At 49.2% G+C, this 20,738-nt stretch overlaps 1 protein-coding gene and 1 long non-coding RNA gene across 6 annotated transcripts in view; one reads left to right on the top strand and one right to left on the bottom strand.

Moving 5' to 3' along the window:
• The window catches only part of RPS6KA2 (ribosomal protein S6 kinase A2), a 334,973-nt gene that overhangs the window by 163,758 nt on the left and 150,477 nt on the right, over positions 1-20,738 (top strand). Inside the window, exon 1 of one of the 5 annotated variants that reach the window (XM_019967676.2) lies at positions 13,009-13,295. The exons of the other annotated variants lie outside the window; for them this stretch is intronic. Coding sequence (XP_019823235.1) covers positions 13,197-13,295 — 99 coding nt within the window. The 5' untranslated portion in view covers positions 13,009-13,196. Of the gene's footprint in view, positions 1-13,008; positions 13,296-20,738 lie in introns of those variants that run through there. 5 annotated transcript variants of the gene reach the window in all.
• LOC139184992 (uncharacterized) lies at positions 55-3,446 on the bottom strand. The gene is made up of 3 exons (XR_011568576.1): positions 3,311-3,446; positions 2,129-2,198; positions 55-1,905 (listed from the first exon to the last, which is right to left on the bottom strand). It is a non-coding gene; the product is annotated as an uncharacterized lncRNA (long non-coding RNA).

Below are 20,738 nucleotides of genomic sequence, written 5' to 3'. Positions count from 1 at the left end.
CTTGCTCTTTGTCCTAGAGGAAAACGCTACCTCATCCCCCAACACTGCTCACTGCAAACACAACCCTGAGAAATGGGTTAAGAGTGTGGCCAGCATGAATGGATGAGGAATGCAGAGACGTGTCCACTCCCAACAGCTTCTGCTTTCCATTCATTCTGCTTTTTCTGAATTCCTATATTTCCTTCTGGAATATTTTCTTGTTCTGTACTTTTGACTCTATTAGTTTAGCAGGTACAGTTGGCTCTCCCATATCCCTGGGTTCCACATCCTTGGATTCAACCAACCTTGGACCCAGCAGTGGTAACACTGCATTTTATATAAGAGACGGAGCATCTGTGGATTCTGGTATCCGAGGGGTTCTTGGGAGCTGGTTCATGGATAGCAATGGACAACTGGACACAGTGAATTTTTACTTTTTTATTGGTTACTCTAGAAATTTTAGCACGTATGTTTAATTTAGTCTAAAAGTAATCTGCGTCTTTACTGACATACAGAAAAAGTACAAGGACATTAAAAGGCTGTAATTGACCACCCTCCTTCTGCTGTGCTATTTTTTCAATCAAGACTTCATTTCTAACTTGATTTTTATTTCCTTGCTGGCCATGAGTGTTCAGCTCTCCATGTGGTATTTTCACTGGTCGTGAACTTTCTCAGGTTCTTGACCTAGAAGTGTCTCTGATCTGCACTCTGTCGATTTTCAGCAGATCTAACTTTTCCTTTGTCAACTCTCGATTGGACTTTGTCCACTATTGTTTAATCTTATTGTTGTTGCTGTTCAATCACTAAGTTATGTCCAAGTCTTTGCGACCCATGGACTGCAGCATGCAAGGATGTCCCTGTCCTTCACCATCTCCTGGAGCTTGCTCAAACTCATGTCCTTTGAGTCAGTGATGCCATCCAACCATCTCATCCTCTGCCGCCCTCTTCTCCTCCTGCCTTCAATCTTTCCCAGGATCAGGGTCTTTTCCAATGAGTCAGCTCCTCTCACTGGGTGGCCAAAATATTGGAGCTTCAGTATCAGTCCTTCCAATGAATATTCAGGCCTGATTTCCTTTAGGTTTGACTGATTTGATCTCCTTGCAGTCCAGGGAACTCTCAAGAGTCTTCTCCAGCACCACAGTTTAAAAGCATCAGTTCTTCGGCGCTCAGTTTTCTTTATGTTCCAAATCTCACATCCGTACATGACTACTGGAAAAACCATAGCTTTGACTAGATGGACCTTTGTTGACAAAGTGACGCCTCTGCTTTTTAACACGTCGTCTAGGTTTGTCATAGCTTTCCTTCCAAGGAGCAAGTGTCTTTTAATTTCATGGCTGCAGCCAGTGTACACAGTGACTTTGGAGCCCAGGAAAATAATATCTGTTGTAAATTTACATTATTATAGTTCTATTTGCAAAGTTCTACTTTTGTTTACAAATCTGCCTTATCATTTTATAATCTCTAATTTCCTTGTAATGCCTTCAATCCCCCTTTTGTTTTTTAAACATATTAAGCAAACACACTTTATATAATTCATACAAAGGCTTCAGTTCCTGTAGTCTCTACACTGTCTGATTCTGCAGCTTGTTATCTCTACTCCCTCTTGCTCCTGGTGACCTATCTCCTCGTGAATTTAGCAACTGATGACTGCGAGCTCATATTCCTTACAATTTTCTCTGTGATTAAGCTTTGAGACATGTTTGAAGAATGTTCCTCCAGAAAACTTACATTTGCTTCCACATGGCCCTTTCGCTGCTATGAACTGGGATCTTTAAGAAGGAGGTTTCTGGCTTGGAGTTTTTCAGGTTGCGCTCGGAGTGTATGTTTTGTCCTCAGCTGTCATGTGTGGGAGCTTCAGAAACCAGAGAGGAGAGTTCTTTTCTCTTCCTCTTTCCAGCGCTCACACCTATAAAAGCATCTCTCCTCCTGCAGGGAGAGAATTTCCCAGCTCACCTTACAGTCTGCCCCAATGGGGTCCTGACTTCAGGGTGGGTCTGACCTGCCCTGCATGACCCAGGCTTTCTGCAGTCCCCACCCTCCCCCCACCCCCCGAGTCCCACCCATTCTCCAGATCCTGTTAAGACCTCAGGTCTAGACCACAGGAATTGTCACAGGCTCCAGGACAAAGGCCGCCCATAACACCACTTACCTTGGGAGAACATTTTCTTATTCTTGGTCTGAATTTGTTTTCCCCTGCTCACTGTTGGCTCAGCCATGCTCTGAAAAAAAATAAGGGGAATTTCCCTTTGTTTTCTGTGTCTCAGGAAATCCCCTCTGTATATGTAACCCACCATATTGCCAAGAACGCCCTCCCCCACCGCCCAGCCTGGTCCTGTGTCCTTCTGATGAAGAGGGTGAGGGATGGACCACAGGACACAACACGCTGTGCAGCCTCAAGCTCTGTTGTTCTGTTTTCAGTGCCCCTGCATATTTTTGATGTGCTTGTCTAGTTCTCATTGCTAATATAAATGTTTCGTGCCTGAAAGGCTGTAGAGGGGTGGGGTGTGGGGGGAGGTGGGGTGTGGGGGGAGGTCGGGGGGAGGTTCAACAGGGAGGGGAGATACGTGCACCTGTGGCTGATTCAGGTTGACGTACAGCAGAAATTATCCTCCAATTAAAAATAAAAAAATTTTTTAAGTAAAAAAAAAGATTTCTTGCTAAAAAACATTCTGGCAAGGAATTTGCATTCTCCTTTGTACCCAACCCAGGTCTTGAGAAACTTTTCTATTATTAGAGGGTGTTGTTTTTTTTTTTCCTTTTTAAGTTACAAAAATCCTTCCTGCTATAGTTTTAACCTGTTTCCTCTTTCCTTTGAGCTCCCTTCCTTTCAAAGTTCCTCTCTAGTTTATGTATGGGCTTGGGTTGACAAGAAAAAGCCCCTTATTCCTCTGTTCACAGCCCAGTCTCCTCATACACCGTTTCTGTCCAAATTCTCCGTTTGGTCGTGAGCCTCCCCACTGGCCGTCTTCGTCAGGAAAGTCACTGCAGATTTGTGGGATGGGGAGTGTGTTTGCCTCCCCACAAACCAGAGCTTCCAACGGCACACACGTGCTGTCTGACGGGTCCGAAGGCCTGAAGGCCAAGGTCGGGGTGCAGGGCCCAGCCGCTCGGAACCTCCCCGCCTCTCCTCACTCCCGGCTGGGACCGCCCCGCTCCCGCCTCCGCCTCCGCGTCCCTGCGGCCTCCTCCGCTCTCTCTGCCTCCACGCGGCCCTTCTTTTGAGGCCCTCCCTGCTCCAGCACGACCTCGTCTTCCCAGTTACACGTGCTGTGACCCTATTCTCCACACAAAGCCACAGTCTGAGGTTCTGGGGGTCAGACTTTTAACGTACGTTTTTAGGGGGGACGCGACCCAGCCCGTAGCCACGTGGAAACCGCAGCGAAGCGCAAACCCGGAAGTCCTACAGATGCCGGCCCCTCCCAGTGAGCGCAAGGCCGCCCCTCCCCGCTTTAAAACTGAAAATCAGAGAAGACCCAGTGAGCGCGTGTACGTTAATGGTTTCAAACGCCCTGCCCCGGCTCGCGCACGTGGTCAGAGCCTCACCCTGGCGTCCCTCCACGGCCTCAGGAGTAAGCTGGCTTTTTACAAGGACACCTGGCCTCCCTGCTCCCAGGGCACGCGTCCTGCCGCCAAGGACACACGTGCGGTGTGTCCCCAAGGCCGTAAGGAAGTCCCTGGAGGCCGCCACCAAAGCTGGTCTGGGAGACGCTCTGACACCGGAATCTCGGCCCCAGGGGCGTTTCTCGGTTAAGGGCGGGTGTCCAGGGAAAGGACGACCCTGGCCTGTCTCCCCTGGTGGCCAGCCCTTCCTGTGGCTTCTTCTGACACCAAGCTAGTGTAGTGCTGTGAATCTGTGAGGACCTGCACACACAGACCTTGTCTGAATTCTTCTTGTCCTGTTGTATAAGTTTGGATGGTCGGTTCACCTCCCTGGGCCTGTGTCTCCACCTCGTAAATGGGTTCTCTGTGTCTGGTTCATAGCGTTCACAGTGTATCACAGAGATGGAATGATAATGCAGGCCCAGGTCTTCCTCACCAAATCCCTTTAGGCCAGTGTGTCAGAGTGCTGTGCACAGTGGCCATCCTGAGTGTGTCCACGTGGGTGTGAGAGGCTAACAGAGGCCAGCGGTGGTTATCTAGCACGTAAGGAAAACGAGAACCCTGGCGAGGGCGCCCTGGCACCGCCTGTGGGGCACAGATTTTCAGTAGGCCTCCCGGAGCAATGCTGAATCTTGAGGAGGTGGGAAGGGCAGGAAGGACGCCCTGGCAGTGGCTGTGGCCCCACGGAGGCTGGACGCTCCCATTCACCCAGGTGTGAGCGCGGCGGGCCCAGGAGCAGAGGTGCTTCGTGCAGGAGAATACACTCCCCACCCCTCGGGCTCTGCTTCTAAAAAGGTCACATCGGTCGGCAGACTGCAGATGACTTAGGGGGCGTGGCCTTGAGCTCGGAAGCACCACACTCTGGTGAGAACAGCTGGAAAAGAGGGAGACAGGAACACCGTGGAGACGGTATCACGGCAAGTCGGAGTCACTGCACACGGAACCCACGCGTGACACAGTGCTGGTGGGCTCATCTCTGGTTCGGGTGATGGGGTGACTGGCCGTGCCCTACGCCGGATGACACAGACTGATGGAGCAAGCTTCCAGATCAGCATTCTAGAACATGGAGTGGGGGGCTCCTGCTTTCCCGGGCATGTCATTGATCTTCCTGGGTGGAACTCTAGGATTTTAACAAATAGCGTCTTTCGGGCACTTTACAGTTTACAGAGCACTTTCTCATTTTGGTTTCCCTGTGTGGATTGCTGATTTTGCAGTGATGAGCTTGTGAGGAAGGTAGACAGTTTCACAGAGGGGTCTTTCTCACCTCGGCACTGGTGAGTGCTGCATGGGGTCATCCTCTGTGGGGATGTCCTGGGTGCTGCAGAGATTCACCAGCACCCCCAGCCTCTGCCCTCGAGATGCCAGCAGCAGCCTTCCCGTCACCCCCAGTTGTGAGACTCCAGAATGTCCCCAGACATTGCCAGCTATACCCCTTGACAAAGTCAGCCCCAGTTCTAGAGGTTCGGAGGATTTTGACACAGTCATAATCGGAAGAGCGAGTAGGAACGTCATTCCAGATGTTTCCCTTTCTGATGTACATTCCACAACGCAGCGCTTCTCACTGTGGCATCTTAAGATCACGCACACCTCGCCACAGCCACGTTGAATTTGCTCTCTGATAAAGAGGATGTTTATATTCAGCTGTACCTGTTTGGTGTCCAGGACTGCATCATCTCATTTCCAGAAGTACTTTGTTCGTTTTTAGAGTCTCTCGCTTGTTAATCATATTTTCTTTTTAAAAATATATATTTACGTATTTATTTAATTTTGGGCTGCACTGGATCTTCACTGCTTCCTGTAGCCTTTCTTTAGTAGCGGCAAGCGGGGGCTACTCTCTAGGCGCGGTGCTCAGGCTTCTTATTGCAGTGGCTTCTCTTGTTGGGGAGAGTGGGCTCCAGAGAACAGGCTCAGTAGTTGTACAGCACACGGGCTTAGCTGCCTCACAGCATGTGGGATCTTCCCAGACCAGGGATCAAACCCGTGTACCCTGAACTGGCAGGCAGATTCTCAACCACTGGACTACCAGGGAAGTCCTGTTGATCAAATTTTCATTTCTTTTATTTCCTTAAACTTATTAGATTTGATTTTATGTCCAACACCTGGCTAAGTCCAAGAGCCGAAGTCCGCACGGCTGATTCTATAGTTGGCTGTCTTGCTGACTTTGCTGACCCCGCCGTGTCCCTGTTCAGTGGCTGTGAGCTCCTGGAAGCTGCATGCAAAGAATTCTTTGATTCCTGGGTTTAACATGGATTTCTCTAGAGAGCATTTCTGAGGTTTCTGTTAGGCCCCTGGGCTAAGAACCGCCTGTGTGCGCTCAGTTGCCCAGCTGTGTCTGACTCTTTGTGACCGCATGGACTACAGCCTGCCAGGCTCCTCAGTCCATGGAGTTTTCCAGGCAAGAATACCGGTGGTGGTAACTTAGTCACTAAGTTATGTCCGACTTGTGACCCCATGAACTGTAGCCCACCAGGCTCCTCTGTCCATGGGATTCTCCAGGCAAGAACACTGGAGTGGGTTGCTATTTCCTCCTTCAGGGGATCTTCCTGACCCAGGAATCGAACCTGCATCTCCTGCGTTGGAAGGCAGATTCCTTACCACAGCAAAGAACCATCTGAGACCACTTTATTTATTTTTTTGCTTCTGAACTTTATTAACTGTAAATGAGGATAATAAAAGAAATCTCATGATTATTCACAATAAATACAAAATCCATGACAATCTCTTGGTACCTCGTAAGCACTCTATAGTGAGTGAAGTCGCTCAGTCCTGTCCAACTCTTAGTGGCCCCATGGACTGTAGCCCACCAGGCTCCTCTGTCCATGGTATTCTCCAGGCAAGTGAGTGAGTTGTCATTTCCTTCTCCATGAGACCACTTTAAATTCTCAACTTGAATTTTCGTTGCTGTTTTTAGGTTACACAGAGAGTGAATTAGGACCACAGCCTATGTCAGAGATGGCTGTGCTCATAATGTCTAAGGGGAGACTTGTCCTTCTCTGTCCTCCTTGTCTGCAAGGTAGGGGTATTTAGTCCACTTCAGAGTGAAGGCAGAGTGCTGCCACCCCCCACCCTGGTGGGTGGGCTTCTGACTTCCATGGTGATCACAGGTCGAATCTGAATCTCGGAGTTCGACCCTGAATTGCTGACTTGGCTCTGAGCAGACCCCTTGTAGCTGGTCTGTTGCACAGACCTGGCTTGTGCTTGGGCCATCACACCCCTTCCATTCTTTGTTCAAAAAGTGAACAGTGGAAGGCGGCTGGCAGGTTTCATGGCTTTTCTTCCCCTTCTTGAACAAGAGACGACGACGTTCACTTTAGGTTTCAAACCTGACGAAGAAGTTAGTGTCTCACTACCTAAGGGCTGATCAAACTGAGACCTTCTCTTTGCCTGGCTTGAGTGTCCATCCCACTGGAAGCCACAGTATTCCTTTCAGGGTCAGAGCAGGAGGAGAGGAGAGACAAGATCAGATCAGATCAGATCAGTCACTCAGTCGTGTCTGACTCTTTGCGACCCCATCAATCGCAGCACACCAGGCCTCCCTGTCCATCACCAGCTCCTGGAGTTCACTCAAACTCATGTCCATCGAGTCAGTGATGCCATCCAGCCATCTCATCCTCCGTCGTCCCCTTCTCCTCCTACCCCCAATCCCTCCCAGCATCAGAGTCTTTTCCAATGAGTCAACTCTTCGCATGAGGTGGCCAAAGTACTAGAGTTTCAGCTTTAGCATCATTCCTTCCAAAGAAATCCCAGGGCTGATCTCCTTCAGAATGGACTGGTTGGATCTCCTTGCAGTCCAAGGGACTCTCAGGAGTCTTCTCCAACACCAGAGTTCAAAGGCATCAATTCTTCAGCGCTCAGCCTTCTTCACAGTCCAACTCTCACATCCATACATGACCACAGGAAAAACCATAGCCTTGACTAGACGAACCTTTGTTGGCAAAGTAATGTCTCTGCTTTTGAATATGCTTTCTAGGTTGGTCATAACTTTCCTTCCAAGGAGTAAGCGTCTTTTAATTTCATGGCTGCAGTCACCATCTGTAGTGATTTTGGAGCCCAGAAAAATAAAGTCTGACACTGTTTCCACTGTTTCCCTATCTATTTCCCATGAAGTGGTGGGACCAAATGCCATGATCTTCATTTTCTGAATGTTGAGCTTTAAGCCAACTTTTTCACTCTCCACTTTCACTTTCATCAAGAGGCTTTTGAGTTCCTCTTCACTTTCTGCCATAAGGGTGGTGTCATCTGCATATCTGAGGTTATTGAGATTTCTCCCGGCAATCTTGATTCCAGTTTATGTTTCTTCTAGTCCAGTGTTTCCCATGATGTACTCTGCATATAAGTTAAATAAACAGGGTGACAATATACAGCCTTGACGAACTCCTTTTCCTATTTGGAACCAGTCTGTTGTTCCATGTCCAGTTCTAACTGTTGCTTCCTGACCTGCATACAAATTTCTCAAGAGGCAGATCAGGTGGTCTGGTATTCCCATATCTTGAAGAATTTTCTACAGTTTATTGTGATCCACACAGTCAAAGGCTTTGGCATAGTCAATAAAGCAGAAATAGATGTTTTTCTGGAACGCTCTTGCTTTTTCTATGATCCAGCAGATGTTGGCAATTTGATCTCTGGTTCCTCTGCCTTTTCTAAAACCAGCTTGCACATCAGGAAGTTCACGGTTCACATATTGCTGAAGCCTGGCTTGGAGAATTTTGAGCATTACTTTACTAGCGTGTGAGATGAGTGCAATTGTGCGGTAGTTTGAGCATTCTTTGGAATTGCCTTTCTTTGGGATTGGAATGAAAACTGACCTTTTCCAGTCCTGTGGCCACTGCTGAGTTTTCCAAGTTTGCTGGCATATTGAGTGCAGCACTTTCACAGCATCATCTTTCAGGATTTGGAATAGTTCAACTGGAATTCCATCACCTCCACTAGCTTTGTTCGTAGTGATGCTTTCTAAGGCCCACTTGACTTCACATTCCAGGATGTCTGGCTCTAGGACAGTGATCACACCATTGTGATTATCTGGGTCGTGAAGATCTTTTTTGTACAGTTCTTCTGTGTATTCTTGCCATCTCTTCTTAATATCTTCTGCTTCTGTTAGGTCCATACCATTTCTGTCCTTTATTGAGCTCATCTTTGCATGAAATGTTCCTTTGGTATCTCTGATTTTTTTGAAGAGATCCCTAGTCTTTCCCATTCTGTTGTTTTCCTCTATTTCTTTGCATTAATCACTGAAGAAGGCTTTCTTATCTCTTCTTGCTATTCTTTGGAACTCTGCATTCAGATGTTTGTATCTTTCCTTTTCTCTTTGCTTTTCGCTTCTCTTCTTTTCACAGCTATTTGTAAGGCCTCCCCAGACAGCCATTTTGCTTTTTTGCATTTCTTTTCTATGGGAATGGTCTTGATCCCTGTCTCCTGTACAATGTCACGAACCTCATTCCATAGCTCATCAGGCACTCTATCTATCAGATCTAGGCCCTTAAATCTATTTCTCACTTCCACTGTATAATCATAAGGGATTTGATCTGCTCCTGGCCCAGCTGACCTTGCTCTCCGGACCCGGCCTGGCCCCTTCTCTCATGGACAGCCATCTTGTCTTCTTCTGAGGTTACTATGGCCAGAGAACCCCAGTCCACCAGGCTGGAGCCCACTCACAGGAGAGCAGCCTCTTGTTTTGGGGGTACTTAGAGATCTCATGCCGGCCACCCTGATCTGTTGTTGTTTTCAGTCCCGTTCCACTCTTTGTGACCCCAACGACTGTAGCCTGCCAGGCTCGTCTGTCCATGGAATTCTCCAGGCAAGAGTACTGGAGTGGGTTGTCATTTCCTCTTCCAGAGGATCTTCCCAGCTCAGGAATCAAACGCACATCTCCTGAGTTGGCAGGCAGGTTCTTCACTGTTGGGCCACCATGTGTAGCAGACATAGCTACATCCTTTCTGCTCGGCGCCCTGGGACGCAGGCCACTCTGTGAACAGCCGCTCCTGGGGCCTCCCTGCGGCTGGGGCTGCCCTGCTCCCTCCTGTAGAATCCTGACCCCCAGACATCACAGCTCTCATGGTGGGGCTTGAAATAAAGGAGGGGGAATCCTCCCAATCCCTGAAAGCCCTCTGAAGGGAGGGAAAGCAAGGTGGGAGGGCACGGAGTTTGCCAGTTACCTTCCTGACAAAAGCCTGTCTCCCCTTCCTGCCCAGGGCGAGAAGGACAGCTCCCTGTTATCATCCTTGGGATTCTCAAATCCTTTGCCTTCTGTGTTTTTGGGACTTGGTACAAACTTTAGTTTTCATTAATCAATCATGAGATTGTATTTGTTCCAAGTTCCCAATAACCTTATTCTTCCACAGCCTGGGACCCCACCTCCTCTGTCTGCACAGAACACGTCTCCTCGTCCCCAGAGTTCACCCCAAAGCTCCCTCCTCCTCGGCTTCTCCAGTTAGGGTCGACTCTTCGTTCATCTCTGTTCATGGAGCATTTTTTTTACATGTTTCTTCAACATTATGTAAAACCTACATCAGATTTGTCTATTCACTTTGCTTCTCTAGCACACAGCTGTGAACTTCTGGAGGTCAGGGGCCATGTTGTAATCATGTTGTGCTTCCGCATGTCAAGCACAGGGCCAGGTACTCAGAGGAGCTCTGTAATCCTGTGTTCAACCCATATGAATGCACACCGACCAGTCTGGTCCTCTTTTAGAAGCAGCAGTAGCTATTGAATTCAGTCCCAGATGGATCGTGCTTAAGTCAGGAAGAAACTCAGGATAATCAGGGGTCTCTGAGTTCTTGGTCTTCTCTCCAAGCCTCCCCACTCTATCATCTGGGCACCAGCCTTTATTAAGCTCATCTTTTCTTTCCCAATATTTGCTAGGGATCGTTTGGAGTCAGGTTAAAGTGGGCCCTGATACCTACCCAAGATGTGCTGATCTGGAGGATTTGGTTGCATTAGCACACACAGTGGTGGACAATGATCGCTAGAGATTTTTATATATCTCTCTTTTACCGGGACAAAAGCAAACAGACTTATTCTAGCAATGAAATAAATTCCTCAGCTGAAATATGAAAGCTACTTTCATTTTTCTTTTGAGATGTCCAAGTTCAACAGAGCCATTTTGTAGCATTCGAACATGGGGGATCCTGAACGTCCCAGAGACAATGTCTTTCCTGTCTTGTTACAACAGGTCAGATGCTCTTGTTGGTGAAGCACAAGCCTTGATCTGGACCTACCCCAAGGTGTTTGTCTTGCACAGGGTGCCCTTGAGCTAGCATCGCTGGCAAGCCATAATCCCGTGTCTGACTAGTTGCATCATCTACCCACAGCTGGCCCCTTCCTCACTCCTGGAGCCGGTGACAAGCCTGATGTCTGCTGTCCATCAAGTGCTCTCTTTGCCAGAGCAGCCACATGGCACAGCCCTGGCCTGTCTTTGTTTGTTTAGAGCTGGGATGCCTGAGTGGTGCTGTCGGGGGACACTGGGTGGTAGGAAGCTCCTCTGCAGAGTAGGGATAATGGCCCCGAGCAGAATCCTTGCAGGAAGCAGGACCCGGTTCGGGGCCTGTTTTCATCTTAGAGATGCACAGTGGGAACACAGAATGTGCAAGTGTGCTCAGGCTCATCGGCAAGGAAACGGCAGTGCCAGCATCTTGATGCTAAACTGACTGTGCTTACCCTCGTTAAACCCCAGAGAGTGTCTGACCTCACCTGCTGACCCAGATGTAGCATGAACTTACCAGTTCTTTTCTGGGAGCCTCCGCTGTTTACTCGCTGTAGCAAAGATAGCCTGACACCAGTATTATTAATGCAGCCTTTGATTAAGCCAGGGGATCATATGACAGGTAGATTTTTCACAATCTGCCTGGCAAAGCAGTACTCGTCACACAGCGCCGCGTGCACGGATGCTTCTGGACTTTTCAGGGCGTGGTGGTAGATTGTTAATGAGATTGTCTGGTCCGTGTTTTAAACAAAAATACGTGGACAATGCACAAAAAGAAAACAGAAAAGGCTGCACAAAGTCCAAAGGTCACAAATTTGGCCCGGACTCCAGCCCTCTGATGAGCATTTCTGGGGGGGGGGGGGGGGGTTGGGGGGCGGGAAACTGTGTTCCCCTTTAGGGCAAATCCCCTGCAGCCCTACAGCCAGCAGCTGGTTTCTGAGGGCCCTGAGTTAGGACACTCAGGACACCCGGTAAATCATCCGTTTGGGTAATTTTCTATATATGGAGTCGGAGGTCATGGAGAACGGATGTGTGTCTTTGTTCTCCAAACACAGCCGCGGAGGCTTCCCCAGCTGGGTGCGGCCGCCCTGGGCTGCGCTGGGGTCCACTCATCACCGGGCAAAGACTGGCGGACCCCCAGGTCGGGCGCCCGGGCTGCGGGGACGCGCTCATGGGGAGGGCCGCTGGGGCCAAGGGGAGAAGAGCGGTGTAGATCACTTGTGCAGCTCCTGGAGCACCCTCCACCCCGTTTTGTTCTGTTTTCTAGAAGTGTTTGCTAATCAGCAAAGTTTTGTCCAGCACAGAAACGCATGAGAGCCAAGTCCTTATATGGATGCTTTAAGGAAAGAAAACATAATGACATCCCAAGCTAGGAAAACAGCCCAGCAGGCCAACCAAAGAGAGAGAGAGAGAGAGACAGCGACAGTAGCTGCCGAGCAGCCGCGCAGCTCTCCCCGCTTGGCGCCGCGGTCCCCTCCGCGGGCTCATTAGGGATGCGCCGTCGAGAGCGCTGATTGGTGGAAGGGGCGGTGGGGGCGGAGCCACAGCGAGCGCGTACGCGGAAGGACGGGGCGGGGAGAAGAAGCGAGAGCCTGGGGCAGTGGGGCGCTGGGCGCTGATTGGTGGTAGTGGCGGGGAACGAGGGGAGGGGCTGTCCGGGGCTGGTTCTCCCGGGCTGGAGGAGGAGGAGGAGTAGGAGGAGGGGGAGGGGAGAGCCCGGGGCGGCAGGCTCTGATTGGCCGTAGTAGCGGAGGGCCGGGCGTTGCGGCGGGCTCTGATTGGCGATAGTGGCTGTGGGCGGGGCGATGGAGGGCGGGGCTGCCCGGGGCTGGACCTCGCAGGTTGGACCAGAAGGAGGAGGAGGAGGAGGGGGAGGGGAGAGCTCGGGACGACAGGTTCTGATTGGCCGCAGTGGCGGAGGGCCGGGAGTGGCGGCGGGTTTTGATTGGCGGTAGTGGCTGTGGGCGGGGCACAGAGGGGCGGGGCTCCCCGGGGCAGGTCCTCGCAGGCTGGACCAGGAGGAGGAGGAGGAGGAGGAGGAGAGGGAGGGGAGAGCCCGGGGCAGCAGACTCTGATTGGTCGTAGTGGCGGAGGCCGGGCGGAGCGACGGGCGCTGATTGGCGGTAGTGGCCGTGGGCGGGGCGCGGGGGGCGGGGCTGCCTGGGGCTGGTCCTCGCAGGCTGGACCAGGAGGAGAAGGAGGAGGAGGAGGAGGGAGGAGGCGGGAGCGCTGGGCCCCCGGCCGCTGTGGCCGGCTCGGCCTGCCCTTTGTGCCCGCCGCCCGCGCCCCGCGCCGATGGCCGCCGTGCCGGGCTCCCCGGCCGCTCGCGCCCGCGAGCGGACCTGACCCCGCGCGCCTGGGATGCGTCGGGGATGCGCGTCCTCCGGCCCTGCGGCTCCTCGCGGCTGGGCTCCGGGCGATGGAGCTGAGCATGAAGAAGTTCACGGTGCGCAGGTTCTTCTCCGTGTACCTGCGCAAGAAGTCGCGCTCCAAGAGCTCCAGTCTTAGCCGACTCGAGGTAAATGCCCTCGCCTCTGAGCGCGCAAGTACTCCTGTCCCCGCCGCGCCCTGGAGGAGGCTGCGGGTCTTGGGGCAGTCGCGAGCCTTTCCGATTGTCAGATGCACGGTCACCCTGCGACCCGTGTCAGGGAGCTAAAGTTGAGAACCTCTCCGATCTTCCTAAAACCGAATGTTATTGTCGGGACTTAGTAAATCCTTGGACGAGTCTTCGGATCCTCAGCGGAAACTAAGCTCTGCCCGCGTTGAATCTCTAACCAGTTTTGTTCCACGCTCTGTGCAGGATTTGGGGTAGTCACCCCGGGTGCCCACCCCGGGTGGGTGGAGAGGGTTTCAGCCTGTGCCGTTCGGTGTGGCACCTCAGAAGTCCCAAGTACACAGCTTCCCCAGCCCCACCCTGGGCTGGTGTTGATCAGGTTTATTTTACAGAGACCAAAGCCACACAGATACTACCGTGTAGTGTAGATGGTTCGTGAATTTGAAATCAGTGTAGAACTGACAAAAGGGAATTTTTTTTTTTTTTTTTTTAGGGCAGCACCACAATCCACCTGGACTAGTCTGAAATGGTGCTCCATAGTAAAGTGCCTGATGCAATAGCCCTGTGCCTCTGGGTGTGATATGGATTCATTCTGAAACCCAGAGGACCCTTTTCTCCGGTCCTGCATCTTGTCATCTTAGGGTTTCCAAGTGGTCTGTGCACGGTTCTCTAATGTGTTTTGTATTTCAACAATCACATCTTATTCTTTGCATTCCAGTGTCCAAACTACATGGTTGAATATATAGATGACCAAACTGTGAAGCATGTTTAAGTGAAAAAAAGGACATTGTGGGGTTTTTTTTTTTTGGGGGGGGGGGTGGGTGGAGCTAGTGGACACAACCTAGAGATTTCTTTTGACATTGTCCTCGCCTTTGCCACAAGGCTGGCACCTATGGAGGTTTTGATGTGTTTGCTTCTAATGAAGTCACATCAGTGGGAACAATGTCACATTTTTCATCTTGGGTTTCTTTGTCCTGGCTGCCATGATATTAGATACAGGCATGGGTTCTGTAACAAGAGATCTTTAAGCGAAGCTCAGGAGTTGAAATGAAAGCAACAGAGAAGTACTTGTTTTAAAAGTTTCTGTTATGAAATCACTAAATCAGAATTTTAAGGACTAGGTAGGATCTTTGTGACTGGTTTCCGTGGATAAAACATATCTTTCAAATACAACTATTCATTCAATAATTCAATAATGGAGGAGGGCTTCCTTTAAACCTCATGCTGACAGATGAAGCATAAGTTCATTGGGATAAGTCATCTTACTGGATGTCAGGCTTTTAAAAAACACCAAAGTAGACAAGAATAGAAACTCAGAAGAGTATTTCCCTTCATACCTAAATGCCAAGTTTATTACACAGCTTCTTGTCTCCCTCCATTCGTGTCCTTGCCAAGGGGAGGCAGTGAACTCCGGTGTCGTTTAGGTAAAGGGGCCTAAACACTGGCCCTCCTGGATGTCAGGAGTCCTGTGGGCACAATACAGTTACCACTGGTGTTCTGGGCTGTGGAAGTGCCTCAAAAGAATACAATAGGAACCGAGTGGGGAGTGGGGACAGAGAAGTGATGTTGCTTCGGTGTGAAAATAAAATTTCTGTACACAAAATAAAACTATAAATAAACCATCAGACATGCAGAAGGTCAAGCGGATGAGGAAGAAATGTATCCTGTCAGCACGTGATCAGTGAGCAGTTCGTGTGAGCCAGGTACCCTGTCTGGAGGTGGACAGAAGTGCTGATAAAGATGCCCAGCGCTGATTCAGTGCTCCGGTCTCTGCAGACGCTCTCAGCAGCTGCTCATAGTTGATCCCTGTGAAAATCCAGGTAGACGTGTGTTACTGCCCTCATTGTACTGCTAGGGAGGAAAAACCATGAGAGCAAAACCTGAGAATCCTGCTGAAAACTTAAGCAAATCATTCTGCAAGTGTTAACTGAGATCCTGCTGTGTGCACGCACAGTCCTGTTTTGGGCATTGTAGATCCAAAATACCCAGGACGTAGCCGTCCTGGCCTCATGGTGCCTCCGCCTGGTGGGGGATCTGTTGAGTGCTGACCTGTGCTTCAGTCCAGTAAATCCCATATTCCTGCCCGACTGCCTTCCAGTGTTCCCCAAAGGATCCTGTCTATTCAGTAGTTCAGTCGGTAAAGAATCTGCCTGCAGTGCAGGAGACCTGGGGTTGATTCTTGGGTTGGGAAGATCCTCTGGAGAAGGAAATGGCAACCCACTCCAGTATTCTTGCCTGGAGAATCCCATGGATAGGGGAGCCTGGTGAGCTATATTCCCTGGGGTTGCAGGAGTCGGACACGATTTAGTGACTAAATCACCACCACCATTCATTCATTCAGTTACAGATTAGAGACCAAGAACCACTCACCAAAAAATGTGAAATTTGAGAAGGAGGTTTGTCAGTTATTTGAGGTTGAGAAATAGGACGTATAAAGTACTTAACACGGATGTATATTTCCTCTGGACTAATGAAAAAAATAGCTCATTTTGTAAAAAAACTTATTTTTTTATTTTTTCAGTGAAATTTATATTTTAAAATAGACAGACTGAAAAGTTTGTTTTGTTTAAATTCAGTATCTAGTGATATTAACAGGAAAGTAACAGTAGTTATTATATTTGGAGATTGAAACAGTATCATCTTTATCAAAAAGGCTCCTGGGGAGAGACTTGGTGTTTCATACTTGCTTTTACATTTGACTTGACTTTTAGGTTTAGAACTCAGCATTTGGTAAACTCTAATGAACAGAGAAGCCAGGTTGCTTAATATAAGATTTGGAATCAGTTTATAAATTACAGCTTAAATGTTTTTAGAGTGTGTCAGCATTGTGCCAGCTGAGTTGGCTAAATCATTGACTGGCAAGGATGATTTTGGGGGCTTCTAAATGGAACTTGGAGATCTTGAATCTATTTCTGTGTGCATACCCTAGAAAGGCTTCAGGGCTCAGCATCTGCCAAACCCTCAACCCCAAGAAAGCGCTGATCTGAGGCCACTGGCAGCATTGCCTAAGAGCCACAGCACTTCTAGAAGGTGTGACTATTGCCTCGTCTAACTGTCCATTTTATAGTTGAGAAAATGGGGCCCAGGGAAGCAAAATGACTTGCTTGTGCTTCTAACGTGTTTGACAGGAAGTTCTTACTATGAGAGTGTGTGCTGTCTCTTATTAATTTTAGCCATTTCTGGTTGTGTGTTTTTTGGAGTTTACCATGGATTAGAAGATGCACAGATGAAGGCTATTTTCATTTTTTAAAAGAAAGCTACTCTAGGGGATATTTTTGGAATGTGCTCCATAACCTAAAATTATCCTAGAGAACCTTTTCTGGAAGTTGGGAGTTCTCGGTGGGCTTCGCAGTAGAGCCACTGAAATTAGAGTCTCACTTTTACCTCTCATAGCAGGGCAGTTCCTTCAACTCTCCCAGCCTCATTTTTCTCCTTTGTGAAATGGGGATGATGGTGACTCCTACCTCATGGGCTTTATATGATGATTCCGAGCTACTATACATAAAGGTTTAACATGGAGACTGGAAGATAAAATCAGTAATCAATCATTGTTAGCTATGGATATTGATAAAGTATTTCCCAGGCTTGTTGATGTTTTTTGTATTGTTGAATGTCTACCGGTTCTGTCTGAACCTGAGATTGGACACCCCCCTCACCACCATCTCCCCCAGGGCCTACAGATCCCATGGCTTCTGCTGTGTCCCAGCCTGGTAATTAATTAATCGTTGAGATGCTGTTCTGAGCACCCTGGGGAAGGAAAGGCAGAGATCAGTTCTCGCAGACTGTATTCCAGCCTGATTCATTCGATAACAGTGGCCCCACTGGCTAAGATGGAGCTCCCGTCGTCTGGCTGGGATGCCGCTGTTCCTCGTCCTTATCTTGCCTGTCACCTGGGGTCCAGGAATGCATTACAGCGCAGGTCCTGAAGCCGAGGCACCCAGAGCTCAGGCGGGTTCTAGATCAGAAACCGCCCTGCCATCGCTTCGCTGACCTAGCAGATCTTGGGGAAAGAAGCCTGCCCAGCACCCCTCAGTACCCTAGGAAACCTTCCAAGTGTGTGCAGAGCATGGTTCAGGGCTCGGTCAGGTTCAGAAAGGTTGACCAGGAAATGTTCTGGAGAGAATACTGGGCTTTGATTAATGAAAAGGGGTATTGTTTACTCGGGGTAAGATTTATCTACCAGTTTGCTAAATGGATCAGTATTCAAGGTCGGTTCATTTAGGGAACACTTCTTTTGCTTGGGGTTAGCAAAGCCAGGAATTTGGTTCTCTTTGTCATTTCACCTGACTTTGACGTTTTTACTGAAAGACAGTTGGGGATGAATGAGAAGGACAAAAGGCAAGTCCTCTCCCTGGGGTGGGGCTTCGCAAGTGGCACTAGTGGTAAAGCAGGAGACATCAGAGAGGCAAGTGTGATCCCTGGGTCAGGAAGATCCTCTGGAGGAGGGCGTGGCAGCCCACTCCAGTGTTCTTGCTTGGAGAATCCCATGGACAGAGGAGCCTGGCAGGCTGCAGTCCGGAGGGTCCCACAGAGTCGGACACGACTGAAGTGACTTAGCACGCACACACGCACTCCCTGGGGTATTGATAGTGGTAAACTCGAGTGGAGAAGAGCTTCATTCACTTATTTATTTGCTCAATTATCTACACATTCCGTGTGCCCTGTGCTAAGCTGTTGAGAGATGAACGTCTGATCCCTGCCCTCAGTGAATGTAACATCTGGTGAGAGAGGCAAAGACACATGGAAACTGCTGTGTAGGGTGTAAGTCCTGTGAAATCACTGGCGTCTTTGGAGTTCAGTGGTCTAATTACATCAATTGTCAATTTGTTCCCATTTCCAACGCTCACAGATAATCAATCATTATCCATGTGCACATATGGATACATTTTACTTACCCTTTTTAAAGGAAACCTGGTATCCTCATAAAGTAAAAGTTAAGGGGCTGTTAGCAACTATAGCAATGTTGGCTCCATTCTGGGGGAAAAAAAAGAAAACTTCCTGGAAAGTTAAAGCATTCAAACTTATTCTTGATCCTTGATTGGTAAGCTCTTCTTGATATTGGGAGGTTTCCAGGAAAACCATTTGTAATTAAAATAATTGTCAGGTAGTTTCAGTAAATGCACCCAAAGAAATCCTATGTTAATCTTTGTTTTATTGGGCTTTTGGACAGCAGCAACAGCAGGTCAGTGGGACCACAGAAGTAGTCCATTTTCAGCCTCAGCATGTGCTTTGGCCTGTCCGACTCTTTGGGACCCTATAGACGGTAACTTCCCAGGCTCCTCTTTTGATAGGATTTTCCAGGGAAGAATACTGGAGTGGAATGCCATTTCCTTCTCCAGAGGATCTTGTCTCCTGGGTCTCCTGCATTGCAGGCAGACTCCTTAACTGCTGAGCCATTGGGGAAGTCTGTTTTAGTGAATACTTAATTTGCTTATTGTTTTACTTATTTATGCTTTGTTCCATTTTGAAGACACTAGACTTAATTCCTTATTTGTGGTCGGCTTATCTTTGCAATTTCAGTACACACTTTCTTTCCTTACATCCAGGAAAATACCCCCAAAGTATTGTTTCTTATTCAAAAATATGTGAAAAGACAACTAAAAATATTTAGATTTCACCCCTTAAAAAAAATTGTTTGATTGAAGTATAGTTGGCTTGGGCTTCCCAGGGGGCTCAGCAGTAAAGAATTTGTCTGCCAAACAGGACATGAGGGTTTGATCCCTGGGGCAGGAAGCTCCCCTGGAGAAGGAAATGGCCAGTGTAATTGCCTGGAGAGTCCCATCGACAGAGGAGCCTGCAGGGCTACGGTCCATGGGGTCACAGAAGAGTCGGACACGACTCCGCGACTGAACAGTAATAGCTGGCTTACGGTGCTGTGTTAGTTTCTACTGTACAGCAGAGTGATTCAGCTATGCATATATATACACACATTCATTTTCATATTCTTTTCCATTGTGGTTTATCTCAGGATATTGAATACAATTCCCCGTGCTTTACAGTCGGACCTTGTTTATCCACCCTGTATGTAAGAGTTTGCGTGGCCCATCCATCCCTCCCCCGCTCTCCGCCCGCTTGGCGGTGGTTACGAGGCTGTTTCTGCGTCTGTGCGTCTGCTTTGTAGATTCACTCCTTTTTTTCGACCTCTTTGACCTATTCACTGAGCGTCCTCCACTACCCTGATGTAGCCAAGACTTGTGTGTTAGTCACTCAGCTGTGCCCACCTCTTTGTGACCCCATGGACTGTAGCCCACCAGGCTCCTCTGTCCATCGGATTCTCCAGGCAAGGATACTGGAAAGGGTTGCCATTTCGTCCTCCAGGGAAATCTTCCCGACCCAGGGATCGAAGCTGGGTCTCCTGCATTGCAGGTGGATGCTTTACAATCTGAGCTACTGGGGGAGCCCTCGCCAAGACTATTTCTGTATATTTTTCACGCATTTAGAAGTGCAGGAATGAAATAAAACACACTAAGCAAAAAACGGCATATCTGTCCACGTCAACTGCTTTGCCAATTACCCTGGATTGCATGCTGTTTCTTGCATGTCAGGTGGACAGTTTCTTAGATGAGCCAAGTTAATAAGTGGGTTGGAGGTGCTGGCACTCTGAGACAGGAGCTGGAGCAGGAGATAAAGAGTGATGTCTGCACAAGAGCCCAGGTGTGGACTAGTCCCTACAGGGCTCCAGTGGGCAGTGCCCTTTCAGATATGGGGAGACTGGGGGTGACCGTGTTCAGTGTGAGTCCAGCTGGGAACCAGTAGTTCAGCCAGAAAGGCTCTTCACCTTTGGTCCAAGCTTCCGTGTGTGTTAAGTAAGCAAGCCAGTGTAGCTAAAAGCATTCTCTAGCATGCACTGCTATTATTTCCAATGACGCTGGCTTGTGTTGTATTTTTCCCCCAGCAGCATCACGTGTCAGCTGATGTATTTTCACTGGTAAAAGCTAGTAAATTAAACTCAAGTAGGAATTACCAGCAGATAGTCTGTAAAGCTACAGTGTGATTTAATCAAGCAAGCGGCTCAGATACATTCAGTATAAAATATTGTTCGTCATATCTGACTTACAGCGGTGTAGGAAGTCTTCCCTGCCAGTGAGTTGGCTCAGGAGCTGTCATGGTGGTGCAGGTGTAATTAAACCCCGGGAGCCTGCACCCCGGGGGTAGAGATGACTGTGGTGGCTGTGAGCCTGCTTCTCACAGTCTGATCACTGTGGCTGATCCCCAGGCCGGCAAGAGGCAGAGTCTGGAACCACGTGCCGACAAGAGCTCTCCCCCTTCAGACGTGAGCCCGGCTCTCCCAGCCCTTCTTTCCCGCTGGCCGGACCTTGGGCTTCTGTGTCGTCCTAGGTGGGCCCACCGCGCCTGGTTTCAGCAAGAATCCTGCTGTGTCGATTCAGATAGGACCCTCGGCTAGCC

This window comes from Bos indicus, chromosome 9 (genome assembly GCF_029378745.1).
Source record: "Bos indicus isolate NIAB-ARS_2022 breed Sahiwal x Tharparkar chromosome 9, NIAB-ARS_B.indTharparkar_mat_pri_1.0, whole genome shotgun sequence".
NCBI classification, from domain to species: Eukaryota; Metazoa; Chordata; class Mammalia; order Artiodactyla; family Bovidae; genus Bos; species Bos indicus.
Note: the sequence above shows the minus strand (reverse complement) of the source record. Positions and strands in the feature narration are given on the sequence as shown.